At 43.2% G+C, this 18,175-nt stretch overlaps 1 protein-coding gene across 1 annotated transcript in view; it reads left to right on the top strand.

The window, feature by feature from the left end:
* The window catches only part of LOC126161691 (uncharacterized), a 302,362-nt gene that overhangs the window by 165,406 nt on the left and 118,781 nt on the right, over nucleotides 1-18,175 (top strand). Inside the window, exons 11-12 of the mRNA XM_049917707.1 lie at nucleotides 2,164-2,360; nucleotides 10,759-10,906. Of these exons, the coding sequence (XP_049773664.1) occupies nucleotides 2,164-2,360; nucleotides 10,759-10,906 (345 nt within the window). The remainder of the gene's footprint in view (nucleotides 1-2,163; nucleotides 2,361-10,758; nucleotides 10,907-18,175) is intronic.

Genomic DNA, 18,175 nt, shown 5'->3' with positions numbered 1-18,175 from the left:
GGCTAGCTTTCCCCAGGAGAGTCTACTCAACACCGTGTGTTGTCTCCAGTGCATTAAACCTGATAAGAAAGAGAAGACGGGATAGATAACAGTGGAATTTTAACCATAGTTTCTTTTCTCTCTTATGTTCATTTAGTCCCCTACTAAAGCTGCTACTTTTTGTCTGCAACCGGTTTTTTACATACTCTCTTTTTATTTTACTAAAGTTTCCTTTACTTCTATAGTTATGCCAAGTCCACACTTCGTATCACCTGAGGCACACACAAGAAAAAACATAATTAAATTAAATCTATTCACCTCAACCTCCAATTTTCTATGGAAAATTTTACTGGAGTGCACATCACACTTCATTAGCCTTTGCTACACGCTTCCGAACAACTATGTAATTGTCCTCCATTACACCTATCTGAAAATCACATCCTTATACCTGATAATAATTACTATAATTATGTATCAGACAAAATTAAAAATTGGAAAATAATTACCAAGGCTAAAATTGTGGTGACCAAGTCATATTATCTGCCAGTTTAGACCTGTGGCTCAGAATGTTGAACTTGGACAAATAAAGATCTGAGTGGAATACAAGCAACAGACATATGCTTTCTATGAGATATCATAAGATGAGGAATATAACAATACAAATCTCCCTGCAGATCAAGCCTCTGAACGAAACTATGGACAGTAAGTGGAGGAGATGTTAAATGACAGATTGTAGGGGAGAAGAGGAGCTTGGAAGAGGCTCTATGAACAACCTGCATAAGCAGAAATGTTTCAGGAAGGAAAAGAACACACACATTTTCCATTTAATGGTACACAATGTATTTTTTGATGGTCCACTGTTATTCTGAGCTATTAATAGTTAGTCTCCTAACTGTTCGATTTTATCAGAGGTATGGTGACACTTTTTATGTCCCCTTCCCTGTCCCTGTCCCTTTGCCTCATGACCCACCCCTTAGCCTATCCACCCTCTTACCTCCAACTTTCTTTTGGTCCCCCCCCCCTTCCCGTCCCCCCCCCCCCATCTTTCTTCTGGTCCTCTCCCTTCCCCTCCCCTCCCCATGTTTCTTCTGATCCTCTCCCTTCCCTTCCCCTCCCCTCCCCATCTTTCTTCTGGTCCTCTCCCTTCCCTTCCCCTCCCCTCCCCATCTTTCTTCTGGTCCTCTCCCTTCCCCTCCCCTCCCCATCTTTCTTCTGGTCCTCTCCCTTCCCCTCCCCTCCCCATCTTTCTTCTGGTCCTCTCCCTTCCCCTCCCCTCCCCTCCCCATCTTTCTTCTGGTCCTCTCCCTTCCCCTCCCCTCCCCATCTTTCTTCTGGTCCTCTCCCTTCCCCTCCCCTCCCCACCCCATCTTCCTTATGGCACTCTCCAAGAACCACCTCTCCTCCCGACAGACAACCCCTCCCACCCCCCTTTACAACTCCCCCTCCCCCAGTCGACCCCTCCCAAACCCTCCCGTCCCCTCCCAAACCCTCCCGCCCCCTCCCAAACCCTCCCGCCTCCTCCCAAACCCTCCCAAACCCTCCCGTCCCCTCCGAAACTGTCCCGTCCCCTCCGAAACTGTCCCGTCCCCTCCGAAACTGTCCCGTCCCCTCCGAAACTGTCCCGTCCCCTCCGAAACTGTCCCGTCCCCTCCGAAACTGTCCCGTCCCCTCCCAAACTGACCCGTCCCCTCCCCAAGTCGACGCCACCCGCCCCCTCCCCCAGTCGAAGCCACCCGCCCCCTCTCCCAGTCCCCACAGTCATCCTCGGAGATGTCGTCCTGTCCACCTAGTCGTCCCTTCCCATCCGCCCCAGCCGTCTCTTCCCGTCGCCCCCCCACCCATTCTGTTCCCCCTCCCGCCCCATCTGTCACCCCCACCCCACCACTTCTCATCCCCCAACTATTCCCAACACTGTACCTTCCTTTTCCCCACCTCCTTGCTTTGCCCCCAGTCTCTTCCCTCTCCCATATTTCTCCTTGCCCATGATTCCTCCCCTCTTTCCTCATCTCCTTACCTCCCTCCTCCCACATCTGCTCCCTTGCCTTCTCACTCATCTCCTGCCCACACCCCACTCTAATCCTCAATTTTATTCACAATCTTAGAGCTTCAAATTACACTCTTGAGTAGTTTCTTATGTCATTATTAAATTATTTGAAGTATGTTTTATGTGTATTTTGTTCACAGGAGTATGACTCTGTTGAGCTCTACACTGCGTATCCACCAGAAGTTCTGGACCCTCATGATACTATACAGAAACAGCCTTTGCCACGCTTGCGAGGAGATTTTCCAGTTCTTGTGTCAGATGTGACTACTCCTTCACACTTTTGTATGATTTTGTACGACATCCGTCACCAGCTTGAGAGTCTTATGGATGAGATCCAGTATGTATAAAAGTGCTTATTCTGTTATAGCTCTTAAGTGTATTTTTTGTGCTGATTATGTTTGAATGTCTGTTAGCAAATGTGTAATGTTTCAGTGCGTTTGATGTATTTTTTATTTTTGGTGCTTCTGGTTGCTATGGTCTTCCATTCCATTGTGAATACTTTCCTAACTACCAGTGTTAATTGCAAGTGTTCTTTGTCTTTGTTTGAGTGCCTTTTCTTTCAAGGAATAAATCTTTCATCGTAAGCTCTTACACGTAGATTACAGTCTGCCCAACAAGTTTTGTACCCAGGAAAACATATTTTGTTAGTTAGGTAAGTTTTTAATTTCCTTTGTATCAAGCAATATCAGAAGTGAGTTCAATTAAAAGGAGGATTTTCACTTACTAAGTGGAGATGAAGTGAACTAATTTTTCAGTGTACAGAAATCTTGTCAGAGATAATTAGAGATAATTTTCAACTATGGATATCTCAAATTAATTGCTGGACATTGTTGACTGAAGTATAATACAGCCAGTTGGAGGCACAGATGTTTAGAACTTGTGGAATGAGTGTAGGGCTTTTTATATTGTCTGGCATGGCATTTGATAGTTGCAAACATTTATGTCCTGCTGTAGTAAATGGCATGTGGAATCGACTTACAGGGATCTGCAAGACATGTAGTTAAATTGAAACTGCTGTTCCTTAATTATAACGTATTTCATTGTGATACTATTGCACAAAGAAAATTAAAGCATTGGCACAAATTCTTGCAAATGTTGCTGAAACAGAGGGAGGTACAGAAAAGTTTCCCAAAGCGTTTGATGGTCTGTGCATGAAATATATTTTAAACCTAATTGAGGTAAGATACCTTATGAAAAATGGTTTGAGAAGGAAATATCATTGAAGCATATGAGTAAGTTTGGAGCCAGCTCTGCAGTTCTCCATTTTTCATGCCTGCACTTCAGTTGCCTTGTCTCCTGAATTCGACTGGTCAAGTTGCAGCAGTTCATGATCAGAGTTTTTGGCATTTTATAATTACAATATTTTACATTGCTCTTGAGTGCAGAATTTGCATATTAAATAAAAGGATTAGGAGCACCAGGTGCACAAATGTAAGGAGATTAGTTACAAACTTAGTTATAGAATTGGGTTTGGATCACAGTTCTACAGACACAGTGTACAAATTACTATTATCAGTAAGATAAATGAACAGTTTGTACATTGACAGTAACAAGATTCTCAGGGTCATTACAGTGGTTTAAAATTGTGCTTTCTGAGAGACAAATGGAACTGGCAGGTGGATTTGAATGAGAGAGCTGTCGTGCACTTTACCAGGCTTGGGTGGGGCTGTTGTCACAGTCAAATACACACAGCATTTTGGCTGGCTAGATCTCCCAGTAGCCACAATAGTGTAGACAAGGCAAAATGCATGTCTTTGACAGAGCCTGGTGTGGAATATTTGGTGTGGGCTGTGTGGCGAAAGACATTCAGAAGCAAAGTCACCTCTAGGCTCTTGGCAGGAAGTGTCACCTTTGCCGTCTCATTGACACATGTCCCTAGATGATCTCTTTTCGCTCTCCAGAGTTATTTCTATGGGCGTGGCCACACACCCAATTGGCTAGCTTATGTTCTCGTGGCCGCAACATCCTTGTGAAATATTTTGCCCTGCCCACCGTTCTCATGGCCGAAAACAGGAGACCTATACACTGGGAAAACTGCATTCCCCAGTTAAGAATGGAAGTCCTTTGTCCTGCTGACTCATCCATTTGTCACTTCTGCCCCTGCAACTGCTAATGTCACCTTTCATTCCATCGTGACAACGTCTTGGGTCTGTGATAGGTCCCATGGTTCTCTTAGCAGGAGATCACACACAGCCTCAATACAAAACCATTTATGGCAAATTTTCGTTTGCCTGGCAAACTGCAAACATCATCTTAGATCTAGTTCGACAATGTGTTTGAGGCTGCCCCCCTTTCACACTTCTCAACAGTGGAGAAGGATTTTTGTCTTTTGGAGAGAATGCAGTAAAGAAACATGGGCTTAATGTTACTCTCTGAACAATCTCCATACAATATATTTTGGATAAATGGCAGCATCAGTTGTAAATATTGAAATCCTTTATTTTACAAATTGATTTTGGTCACTGTGTGACCATCTTCAGTGTTAAAAATACAGAATAACCATCAGACATGAGGATCTTGACACAAATGTGGCCCAATTTATAACCACCTCCAACAAATACAGAAACAGAAAAATATATACGAATATACAGATTCTCATACATACCAAATAATTTGAACCTTGTAGGCCCATACAATAGCACAAGGTTTTCTATGAGGTGTAACACGTACAGTGTCAGTTGTGTTCACACATTGGTTCATATGGACATTGTTCGTACCACACAGGAAGTAACAGCCAACGGAGTCCACTTGAAATCTGCGGACACTGTTTGCAATATCTTGTCTCCCTCCTGATAGGCCACCTATGCCCGCTGCCCTATCTGCCCTTACTCCTGCTTGTGGATTTTAATGCCAAGCATCCCTTCTGAGGCAGTATTTTTTTTTAAATCTAGTTTTGGTCTCCTCATAAAAAACAGTTTCTCGCAAACCATGACCTGTGCATTATTAATTATGGTTCCCCTACCCATTTTAGTGCCACTTATGGTACTTCCTCTGCGACTGTTCCCCCCCCCCCCCTCCCCCTCTCCTCCTCCTTTCACTACAGTGGTTGCCACATGATGACCTGTGCAATAGCGACCACTTCCTGTTGATTATCTCATTTCCTTCACATGTCCATACGGTCAGGTTACCCCGCTGGGCTTTCTATTGCACTGGCTTGTGTCTATATGCCTCCCAGGTCAGGTATACCCCCTCTTTGTCGGGTTATATTGATTAAGTCATCCATAATGTGTCCGATATGGTTAGTCATGCCATCAGCATTTCCGTTCCCATCTCAACGGGCCTATTCTTTCACCGCCAGCCAGTCCCATGGTGGAGCACTGCCATTGCCATCACCATCCATGATTGCTGTCGAACTGTGAAACACTTAAATGACTCCCATCCTCTGCCAGTCTTATTACTTTAAATGCCCGTTACTTAATCAGACAGAGCAAGCAGGTGCATTGGGAACACTATGTCTCCTCCCCTGTCTTTTCATTACTCAGCCTTGAAGGCTGTCTTCCATCTTGGGCCTTGCTCTCCTGGGTGGCCTTTGCATAGGTCCATTAGACTGCACGAAACACTTTGCGACCCATTTGCGATGGCTCTGGCATCAGCCCCATATCTGGCCAACTTCCTCTTTTGGAGACAGTTGGCTGAAGTTTCCCACTTACATAAAACCCCTTGTCAGCAGAATCCTATAATGAATGTTTTACTGAAAGGGAGCTTCTTCCATCCCTCTTATCTTCTCATGACTTCCCTGACTCCTGGCTCTATCCATAACCAATTGCTTCAACACCTCAGTCCTCCACGACTAGAATATCACCTCTGGGTGTTTAACTGTATTTGGCTCCAAGGGGTTTTTCCATGTCAATGAACGGACATTATTGTGGTTCCTATCCTTTAGCTGGTAAGGATCCATCGTCCCTCATTGGTTAGCAGCCGATAAGTCTGATCTATGCCCCCAGCAAGTTATTTGAGCAGATGGTGGTTCATCAGCTCTACTGGGGCCTTGAATCTTGAGACCTTTCATGCCCTTAGGCTACTGGGAGGTATGGTTTCTGATCAGTCATCTGCTTCAGTTCAAACAGCAGTTCGACAGGCCTTTTCTCAGCACCATCATCTTGCTACAGTTTTCTTTGAGCTTCATAAGGCCTACGGCATGGTTTGGTGCCGTCTCATCTTACTTGCACTCCATGACCTGCATCCCCCCCTCCCTCCCCTCCGATTTGTATTCCCCAGGTCCTGCTCCACTGGTCGTTCCGAATTCAGGTTGACACTGTTCTCTGCCCTCTGTGGACCCAGAAGAATGGCATTCCGTGGGGTCCTGAATTAAGTGTCCTTTTTCTCATCGTTATTAATGGTCTCGGAATTGGAAGAGCAGTTGAACGGAATGGACAGTGTCTTGAAAGGAGGATATAAGATGAACATCAACAAAAACAAAACTAGGATAATGGAATGTAGTCGAATTAAGTCGGGTGATGCTGAGGGAATTGGATTAGGAAATGAGACACTTAAAGTAGTAAAGGAGTTTTGCTATTTGGGGAGCAAAATAACTGATGATGGTCGAAGTAGAGAGGATATAAAATGTTCACTGGCAATGCCAAGGAAAGCGTTTCTGAAGAAGAGAAATTTGTTAATATCGAATATAGATTTAAGTGTCAGGAAGTCGTTTCTGAAAGTATTTGTATGGAGTGTAGCCACGTATGGAAGTGAAACGTGGACGATAAATAGTTTGGACAAGAAGAGAATAGAAGCTTTCGAAATGTGGTGCTACAGAAGAATGCTGAAGATTAGATGGGTAGATCACATAACTAATGAGGAGGTATTGAATAGGATTTGGGAGAAGAGAAGTTTGTGGCACAACTTGACTAGAAGAAGGGATCGGTTGCTAGGACATGTTCTGAGGCATCAAGGGATCACCAATTTAGTATTGGAGGGCAGCGTGGAGGGTACAAATCGTAGAGGGAGACCAAGAGATGAATACACTAAGCAGATTCAGAAGGATGTAGGCTGCAGTACGTACTGGGAGATGAAGAAGCTTGCACAGGATAGAGTAGCATGGAGAGCTGCATCAAACCAGTCTCAGGACTGAAGAGCACAACAACATCAAATTAATGGACTCATGGTCTTTGTCGGAATGTTGGTTGCCCCGCTCTGTATTTGGAGCACTTCTGTGTGTGAGCTAGTTCCTATGCTGTAACCTCTGCGGAAAGACAGCCCCAGGGTTCCACCAAGTGTGGTTCCACATGGACTCTCTCCTACGTTTTTCTGTTCTTAAATCAAGGGTGATGCATTTCTGTTGCTGTACTACAATCCAACCTTATCTGGAGCTCTATCTTAATACCCAGTGCCTGACCACAGTTGTCCAGTTCCATTTCTTGATTTCTTGGGTCTTCTTTTTACTTGGCTCTCCCCATATCCATCTTCTGAAGAAAATCTGATTCCACAAACTCAAGTGTTCTTTGCTTTCTTAACCACATATTTTATAGTCCAGATTGTTTGACTCTTCTCTGCCTTTACTGGGCCTTAGTTCTGTCCTGTCTGGATAACTGTTATCAAGTTCATGGCTCTGCTCCCCCTTTCATACTGTTCCTGTTGGACCCTGTCCACCATCATGGTATCCATTTGGTGACGAGTGCCTTTTGCACTAGGCCTGTTGATAGTCTTTTTGTTGATGCTGAGATCCCCACCCATCTTCCGGTTATTCGCTGTGATTTCCATCTTCCCTCTTTGTCCAGTTTTCCACGTTCTCATCTGATTACCCCCCCATTGATTAGTTCCTTGGCCCCAGATTCAAATGGATTTCTCTCAGGATCCAAATCCTCCATCGATCCAATGGTGTTCTGTCCACTTTTACAGGAGTTCAGGGATGCTACTAGTTTTTACATCAGTGGCTCGAAGACCACTAGTCACGTGGGATATGCCTACACATCTTCTGTTGGCACGGAACACCATCTCTTGCCAGTCAAGTGTTGGATGGTCATTATGGAACTGATGGCCATTTACCAGGCACTTTGCTTTATTAAATCGTCTTCCCTCACTGAGTTTTATTATGTACAGTCTCAATGAATGGCCTTCAGGCTATCGCCCAGTGTTCCCCCCACCCCCCACCACTTGGTCTCTACCATCAATGATCTTCTCACCGATCTTGACTGTGCTGCTTTGGATAACCCGGGTAATGAGCTTGCTGATCGTTTGGGTGGTGGGAGGGGGGAGACAGCCACTATTCCCCATTGCCCGTGACCCCTCTGGGGGTGGATTTGTGGCATGACATCTTATTCCTCTTCGTTGAGTCATGGGCAGTCTCATATTTGGCCACCCTCCAGTCAAATAAACTCTGTGTGATGAAGGGAGTCCCCTGCCACATGTTGTTCTTCTTCCACCTCCCCTGATGGGAATCTACTGTCCTCTGCCGTCTTCGTATTGGCCATACCAGGTTGACGCCCCCTCTTTTTTATTTATTTATTTATTTTTTACTCCATAATGAGTCGCATCCCCACCTCTTTTGTAATTGTCCACCAACCCGTGCCCCTTCCCCACCCCACCCCACCCACAGTGATAATGATCCATATTTTGTAGTTGGTTTGTCCACCCAGATTTAAGTTCATGAATTTCCTTCCAGAATTGTATTCCGTCGGTCAGCATTGATACGAGTTTGGGAGGCCTTCAGCCTTGAATTCACGCTGGCCTGGTACCCCTTTTCCCTAATTTTTGTCTGGTCTTTTTCTCTGTTTTGTTTGGTCTTTTTCTCTGTTTTGTCTGGTCTTTTTCTCTGTTTTGTCTGGTCTTTTTCTCTGTTTTGTCTGGTCTTTTTCTCTGTTTTGTCTGGTCTTTTTCTCTGTTTTGTCTGGTCTTTTTCTCTGTCTTGTCTGGTCTTTTTCTCTGTCTTGTCTGGTCTTTTTCTCTGTCTTGTTTGGTCTTTTTCTCTGTCTTGTTTGGTCTTTTTCTCTGTCTTGTTTGGTCTTTTTCTCTGTCTTGTTTGGTCTTTTTCTCTGTCTTGTTTGGTCTTTTTCTCTGTCTTGTTTGGTCTTTTTCTCTGTCTTGTTTGGTCTTTTTCTCTGTCTTGTTTGGTCTTTTTCTCTGTCTTGTTTGGTCTTTTTCTCTGTCTTGTTTGGTCTTTTTCTCTGTCTTGTTTGGTCTTTTTCTCTGTCTTGTTTGGTCTTTATCTCTGCCTTGTCAGGTCTTTATCTCTGTCTTGTCTATTTTGCCACTTTTGTCTGGTCTTTTTCGCCACTTTTTTCTGGTCTTTTTCGCCACTTTTTTCTGGTCTTTTTCGCCACTTTTTTCCTGGTCTTTTTCGCCACTTTTTTCCTGGTCTTTTTCGCCACTTTTTTCCTGGTCTTTTTCGCCACTTTTTTTTCTGGTCTTTTTCGCCACTTTTTTTTCTGGTCTTTTTCGCCACTTTTTTTTCTGGTCTTTTTCGCCACTTTTTTTTCTGGTCTTTTTCGCCACTTTTTTCTGGTCTTTTCCGCTACTTTTTTTCTGGTTTTTCTCGCCACTTTTTTTGTCTGGTCTTGGTCTTTTTCGTCACTTTTTTGTCTGGTATTGGTCTTTTTTGTCTGGTCTTGGTCTTTTTTGTCTGGTCTTGGTCTTTTTCGCCACTTTTTTGTCTGGTCTTGGTCTTTTTCGCCACTTTTTTGTCTGGTCTTGGTCTTTTTCGCCACTTTTTTGTCTGGTCTTGGTGTCTTTTTCGCCACTTTTTTGTCTGGTCTTGATCTGTTTCGCCATTTTTTGTCTGGTCTTTTTCTTGTGTCCTCTTTCTCTGGTGTTGTCCTTGTTGTGTCTTGATCATTTTACGGTATAGGGATCGAGATGGGTCTGCGGCAGTGCTGGTGCCTTTTGATCTCACCCCTCTCCACCTCCTCCTCCCTTCCTTTTTTTGGACTCTTTCTTCTACCCAAACATTCCTTCTGCCTCTTTGTTTGCCTGATTTCCTCCCCGACGACTGGACTGTACTGTATTATTGGTGTTGTTCCTGTCACTCTGGACCTTGGGACTAATGACCTTGCTGTTTGGTCTCCTCTCCTAACCAACTAACAATACACATCACATTTCAAGTGAGTGTCTAAGACATCCTTGCTGTGAGAGTTATATTGATATATCAGATGGTAAAAGAATTATTATTTGGACTTTTACTGCAGCCACTTAGTCCAACCTTTCACTATTTCTTTGGAGATCATGCTCATTTTTCTATTTTATTATGTTTTTTTTCATCAGAGTATTCTGTAATTGTATCATTACCATTTCAAGTAAAGAGTGTCTACAAAAAATGTATTTTTCTTTTCACTGTACTTGATTATTTACGTTGGTTTATTAATTTATGATGGTCAATAAATAAAAAATACTTGTTTTGTTCTGTAAATGTAGTGTATAAGCTATGACTTTCTTTCCTAGTAAGGAAAATAAAGCATTTCCAAGCAGCAACTAATTAAGGTAAAATTTTAAAGCCTCAAAATTAACCAGTCTGACTTTGTCCAATTATGTTGAAAATTTGCCTTCAATGTTATTTACTTTGTACAAATTTTCATTTCATTACTTTATGTGCAGGAGATGCATTTTTAATATTGTTATCAGAGGCACGCATTCAACACTTTCGAATCCTTTTCCATTATGCTATCATTTCAGTTCATCCCCAAAGGTTTGATAGCTTTGCTCATTTTCCTTACTTTCTGTGTAATAAGACCCTAGACTCCAATTTGAGTATAATATCACGGCTGAAGGCACTAAGCAACATACTATGTTTTCTCCTGAAATAGGTTTTTTTATACTACTGAAGGAGAAAAGTACAAAATGCCACACAGTGCTATTTGCAAAGGTTTGTTGTGCATTGCACGCTATGAGAGTAACCAAGAATGGCATCGTGCACAGATCTGCAGCGTAAAGGATGGAATGTCTAAAATCAAAGTGAGTTTACGACTTTTTACTTATTTATGGTAATCCCGCATGCTCAGAGAGATTTTCTTGTAATTGTAAAGTTATGAGAGATCTTAAGATTCATATTTTTAGATATTGTAAATGTGCAGGAAGGCACAAAAGATTCAGTTATTATTGTAATGGTGTATTCTGCAGTTTCAGAAATAATAGAATGTCACTGTAATTGTAGATTTGCAGCTGATTTAGGACACATTCAAAGAAAAGAACAAGTGTTCATATCAGATTATTCTCATTGAAAGTAAAAAAAAGTGAATGCCATTGTTTGTGCATTGCACATTTGTCTGCAATAGATGAGTGGTTGCCTGTCCCTTGTTTTACATATTGTTCCATCAAGAATTTGCATTATTGCTAGGAACACCATCCAAAGTGAGTCTAGGTTTATTATACTTCATTGAACAACTATAAATAGTAGAATTAATTTGTCTCCATGTTTTACAGTACTGCAGGATTGTAATCCAGGTTTCTAAATATGTGTTTGTGCATGCAACTCCGCATGTGCATCCCATGTTCATTGGACCCTTGTTGTTGTGTTTTTACTCCAGCAAGTCACACACAAACGTATATGATCAGTATGTACACATTCTGATGTGAAGTATCCAGGCACCTAATAATGGACATTAATGTGATGTGTGCCCACCATTCACTTTTATGATAATTTGAACTCTGCTGGGAACGCTTTCGGGGAGTTCTCTGAATGTCTGTGGAGGAATGGCAGCCCATTCTTCCTCAGGAGTCGAAATGAGATAAAATAGTCATGTTGGACCGTGTGGTCTGGAGCAAAGATGACATTCTAAAGGATTCGTAAGGTTTTCAGTTGGGTTCATTTCAACACTCTGGGCAGACTGATCTGTTTCAGGAATGTTGTTGTCCACAAAACATTCCTGACAGTTGCTGCTTTATGACAGGATGCATTGTCATGCCGATACAATCAATCATTGTCTCCGAATGGGCTCCTCTTCTGTACACTGTACAAAGTGCTATAAAGTGTTTTCATATGCTTCAATATTCGGTGTTTTCCTAAGTGCAATAAGAAATCTACACCCTAGCCAGGAAAAACTCCCCATATAGTAACACTAGCTACTATGTAGTTTGTTATTAGCATTGCGCATGATGACGGGTAATGTTATCCAGGCATTCGGCAAAACCAAATCTTTCCCCCAGAGTGCCACTGGTAATAGCATGATTCATCGCTCCCAGTTATCTGTTTGAAGTCAGTCTTTATCCAGTGGTGTTGTTATGTACACCTCCTTGGGCTTTGCTTAGCACCGACTACAGAAATGCTCCATTCTTTTTAACTCCCTAAGCTCAGTCATTGTGTTAGCTGCACAAGCGACTTTTTCCATTGGTTTCATGGCATTTTTTATAACCACACTCCCCAACAGTCGATTGTTCCTGTACGTGATGTCTGCTTTGCCTTGGTTTAGTTGTGGTTATTCCTTTGTGTGTTCACTTTACAATCACATCACTAACTGTCAAATAGGGCAGCTTTAGAAGAGTTTAAATGTCCCTGATGGATTTGTTACTCAGGTGTTGCCCAAGGACTACTCCATGTTTGAAGTCACTGAGCTTTCCTCACTGACCCATTATGGTGTCACTGCTTCTCTACACACAACTTAAGATTCACAATTGCTCGCTGGGGGTGAAGTGCTAGAACTTTTGAGTTACTCACCATGTAACCAGTTCTGCTAATTAGATATACAGTGCAGATTTGATTAACTGGACTAATTGTTGTTGTAAGTTGATCAAGTAAGCAGAAATGTGGATAGTTGAATGTATCGAGAAAATGATTTTCATATTATTAATTCTTTAAAGACAACCTTCGCCACCTGGGTATGGTTACTTCTAGGAGTGTTTTAATATGTTTATCTGTCCGGTGTTATTGCATAATATTGTGTGTTTATTCAGAACAACAAAAACAAATTAAACTTTTTAAAATCAACAAAAATCAATATTTAATAGAGATTAGACAAATATTTTTGTACATGAGTGCATATTTTCTTAATTACTAAAATACTGCAACCTTAAATCATTAGATACCTAACAAAAGTGAAATATGACAGTCACTGTAGTTTAATTTTGTTTAAAATAATTGGTAACTGTCACTTGATGTTAACAATTTCTTCTCTTCATTGCTGCTGAATCACAAACTTGCTTTAATTGTAGTAAACTAATGGCTTTATTCTCTGTTTCTCGAATAATTTGAAAGCCAGTTACAGGGCTTTAAGTGCTTCCATATGAGGTGGTTCTGCATCATTTTCTGCTATTCATTTGCTTCTTCTGTTTTATGTTCTTGCATTTCATGATATTCATTTGCCTGCAATATATTTTCAACAATTTTATCATCCGACATGATCTGGAAACCTTGATGATTACTGTCACAAGTGACTGTTTCATATCATCAGCATCACATTACTGGCATATTTGTGTGTTTGTCAGTAGCTCATTTATATCCTCCAAGAACAGAGTCATCCACCTTATTTATTGAATTTTTGTGCTCCTATTTTGTTATTCTGTTCCAACCTTTGTTCAAAGTCTTCTTTTCAATCAAATCCCATGCATCTACAACCATGTAACAACACTTGTATAAATTTGCGTGAAAAATGACAAAATGACTTTACATTATCTTCATCCACAGATAACAATCTAGTTACAAGTTGTTTTCTGTAAAATCGTTTTAATGTTTCAGTAACACTTTGATCCTTTGCTACAAGCAAGGATGTCACAGAAAGAGGCAGTTTTACTCTACACATTTCCATTTTCTCTCTCTTAACACTTCAGCCAAAGGACGGATTCTAGTAAAAGTAGGACATTTCCCTGTATATCTATTTCATTGTGAATGTCTAGGTGTTCATCTGTGTTATGAAAAGGAAAGTTGCCACTCACCATATAGTGGAGATGCTGAGTCACAGATAGGCATAGCAAAAAGACTTTCACAAATACAGCTTTTGGCCATAAGGCCTTCCTCAAAAGAAGATGACACACACACACACACACACACACACACACACACACACACGAGCGCGCGCACGCGCGCGCGCGCGCGCGCAAACGCAACTCACACACACGACTGCAGTCTCAGGCAACTATAACAACACTGCGAGCAGCAGCACCAGTACTAGTGCATGATGGGAGTGAGGACTGGGTGGCAGTAAGGAGGAGGATGGGAGAGGGAGGGGGAGGGATAGTGGGGTAGGGGTGGCGGACATTGCACTGCTGCTGAGGAGTGCGCAGGGACCAGGTGGAGGGAGGATAGGGCAGCTATGTGGATTCAGTAGGGCAGATGAAGAACAGTGGAGAGGTGGGGGAGGAGGGGGGTGACGGACAGGAAGAGAAGTAAAAAGACTGGGTGCAATGGTGGAATGAGGGCTGTATAGTGCTGGAATGGGAACACGTAGGCTGGGTGAGTGAGGACAATGACTAACGAAGTTTGAGACTAAGAGGGTTATGGGAACATAGGATATATTGCAGGGAGAGTTCCCACATTCGCAATTCAGAAAAGCTGGTGCTGATGGGAAGAATCCATATGACATAGGCTGTGAAGCAGTCATTGAAAAATACACTACTGGTCATTAAAATTGCTACACCATAAAGATGATGTGCTACAGACGCAAAATTTAACTGACAGGAAGAAGATGCTGCGATATGCAAATGATTAGCTTTTCAGAGCATTCACACAAGGTTGGTGCCGGTGGCGACACCTACAACGTTCTGACATGAGGAAAGTTTCCAACCGATTTCTCATACACAAACAGCAGTTGACCGGCGTTGCCTAGTGAAACGTTGTTGTGATGCCTCGTATAAGGAGGTAAAATGCGTACCATCATGTTTCCGACTTTGATAAAGGTCGGATTGTAGCCTATCGTGATTGCAGTTTATCGTATCGCGACATTGCTGCTTGCGTTGGTCGAGATCCAATGACTGTTAACAGAATATGGAATTGGTGGGTTCAGGAGGGTAATACGAAACGCCGTGCTGGATCCCAACGGTCTCGTATCACTATCAGTCGAGATGACAGACATCTTATCCGCATGGCTGTAATGGATCGTGCAACCACATCTCGACCCCTGAGTCAACAGATGGGGACGTTTGCAAGGCAACAACCATCTGTATGAACAGTTCGACGACGTTTGCAGCAGCATTGACTATCAGCTCAGAGACCATGGCTACAGTTACCCTTGACGCTGCATCACAGACAGGAGTGCCTGCGATGGTATACTCAATGACGAACCTGGGTGCACGAACGGCAAAACGCCATTTTTTTTTTTGGATAAGTCCAGATTCTGTTTACAGCATCAAGATGGTCGCATCCGTGTTTGGCGACATCGCGGTGAATGCACATTGGAAGCGTGTATTCGTCATCGCCATACTGGCGTATCACTCGGTGTGATGGTATGGGGTGCCATTGGTTACACCTCTCGATTACCTCTTGTTCACATTGATGGCACTTTGATCAGTGGACGTTACATTTCAGATGTGTTACGAACCGTGGCTCTACCCTTCGTTCCATCCATGCGAAACCCTACATTTCATCAGGATAATGCATGACCACATGTTGCAGGTCCTGTACGGGCCTTTCTGGATACAGAAAATGTTCGACTGCTGCACTGGCCAGCACATTCTCCAGATCTCTCACCAATTGAAAACGTCTGGTCAACAGTGGCCGAGCAACTGGCTCGTCACAATACGCCAGTCACTGCTCTTGATGAACTGTGGTATCGTGTTGAAGATGCACGGGCAGCTGTACCTGTACACGCCATCCAATCTCTGTTTGACTCAATGCCCAGGCATATCAAGGCCATTATTACGGCCAGAGGTGGTTGTTCTGGGTACTGATTTCTCAGGATGTTTGCACCCAAATCGCGTGAAAATGTAATCACATGTCAGTTCTAGTATAATATATTTGTCCAATGAATACCCGTTTATCATCTGCATTTCTTCTTGGTGTAGCAATTTTTTTTGGCCAGTAGTGTAGGATGTCACATTTTGCAGCGCTCTAAGCAACCAGGTGGTCCACTTGTTTCTTGGCCGCAGTTTGTCAGTGACCATTCATGCAGACTGACAACTTGTTGGTTGTCATGCCCACCTAGTATGCAGCACAGTGTTTGCAGCTTAGCATGTAGTTCACATGACTGCCTCCTCAGGGCATTTGATGGGATAGGTGATGTTTGTGACTGGACTGGAGTAGGTGGTGTTGGAAGGATGTGTCTTACATCAAGGTCTGTTACCCTCCCAACCTTGTACAAAAACAAATCTTCAGTGCCTTGTCTTTCCTGTCTCCCAACACTTCTCAAAGTCCAGCAGTCCAGCCACAGAGCATTCCCCTCGTAACTCAGTACTACCCAGGACTGGAGCAACCGAATTACATTCTCTGCCAGGGTTTCAGCTACCTCTCGTCATGTCCTGAAATGAAAAATGTCCTTCCCACCCCTCCTCCAGTGGTATTCCTCCGTCCACCAAACCTAAACAGTATACTAGTCCCTCCTTACACAACCCCTGCTACCAACCCCTTACCTCACGGCTCATACCCTGTAATACATCTAGATGCAAGACCTGTCCTATACATCCTCCCACCACCACCACCACCACCACCACCACCACCACCACCACTACTACCTACTCCAGTCCAATCACATACCTCATCAAAGGTAGGTCTACCTGTGAAACCAGTCATGTGATCTACAAGCTAAGCTGCAATCTCTGTGCTGCATTGAATGCAGGCATGACAACCAACAAGCTGTCTGTCTGCATGAATGGCCACCGACAAACTATGGCCAAGAAACAAGTGGACCACCCAGTTGCTGAGCACACAGCCAACCATGACATCCTTCATTTCAAGGACTGCTTTACAGCCTGTGTCATATGGATCCTTTCCACCAGCACCAGCTTTTCTGAGTTGTGCAGGTGGGAACTTTTCCTGCAATATATCCTACATTCCTGTAATCCTCCTGGTATCAACCTTCGTTAATCATTGTCCTTACCCATCCAGCCTCCCTGTTCCCATCCTAGCACTATACAGCCCTCATACCACCATAGCACCCAGTCTTTTTACTTCTCTTCTTTTCCCCTATCCCCCCACGTCTCCCCTGCTTTCTGTCTAGCCTCCCAACTGCACATAGCTGCCTTATCCTCTCTCCACCTTGTCCCTGTGCGCTCCTCAGCAGCACTGCACTGTTCGCCACCCCTACCCCACTGTCCTTCCCCCTCCCCTCCCCTCCCCTCCCCTCCCCAGCCTCACCCTCACCCTCACCCAGTCACCACTCACATCATGCACTGGTGCTGCTGCTTGCAGTGTGGCTATAGTTCCCCGAGGCTGCAGTCATGTGTGTGTGTTTGCGTAGAGTGTGCGCGTGTGTGTGCTTGCACGTGTATGCGCACACGGTCGTGCACGTGTGTGCGTGTTTATGTTTGTTGTCTATACTTGACGAAGGTCTTATGGGCTGAAAGCTTTATTCGGACAGTCTATTTGCAACTCAACATCTCTGCTATAAGGTGAGTGGCAACTTTCCTTTTCATAGTATTGTTACATTCCATCCTGAATTTTCCATTGTTTGTTCATGTGTTTTGGTTTTTAGAAATTTAGGGAGAGGCAATGGGGATTTTGGATTTTCCTATGATGATAAAGACATCTTAAGAGTCCCGGTAGCATTTATGCAAACTGATATTGTTACTCAATCTGCTATTTTTATATCCTGAAGTTGGACTCTTGCTGAAGAGTTAAAGATTTTGATGGTAATGATTTCCAATTTAATGCAGCTTCATCAGCATTGTAAACAAAATCTAAGTCATAGACATGTTCATTGAGTGTGGGGCCAAACTGCTGAGGTCATCAGTCCCTAGGCTTGCACACTACTTAATCTAACCTAAATTAACTTACACCAAGGGAGGACTCGCACCTCTGATAGGGGAAGCCGCATGAACCGTGGCAATGCGCCTCAGACCGTGCGGGGGAAGAGGGTGGAGGCTCATATATATATATATATATGAGCATAATTTTTAAAAGGCAACATTATAACAGTCTTGTTTAGAATGCAGTTAACTCCATATTAGTATGCTTTCATGTGAACGAATTCTGCATTGATGATGTGCTGCTATTTCAGTATTAAAAACTGTATGTGAAGGACTTCGTTCATATTTACTTACATACTTTTAAGTTAATAACAACTTGTGTTTAATGCAGTTTTTCTGAGAACAGTGGTAAACCCAAGCCATGAGCTGTAAACATTTTCAGGTGTATTAAAA

Source organism: Schistocerca cancellata, chromosome 2 (genome assembly GCF_023864275.1).
Source record: "Schistocerca cancellata isolate TAMUIC-IGC-003103 chromosome 2, iqSchCanc2.1, whole genome shotgun sequence".
In the NCBI taxonomy this organism is placed as follows: Eukaryota; Metazoa; Arthropoda; class Insecta; order Orthoptera; family Acrididae; genus Schistocerca; species Schistocerca cancellata.
The sequence above is the reverse complement of the archived record's forward strand: the minus strand, read 5'-3'. Positions and strand labels throughout refer to the sequence as shown.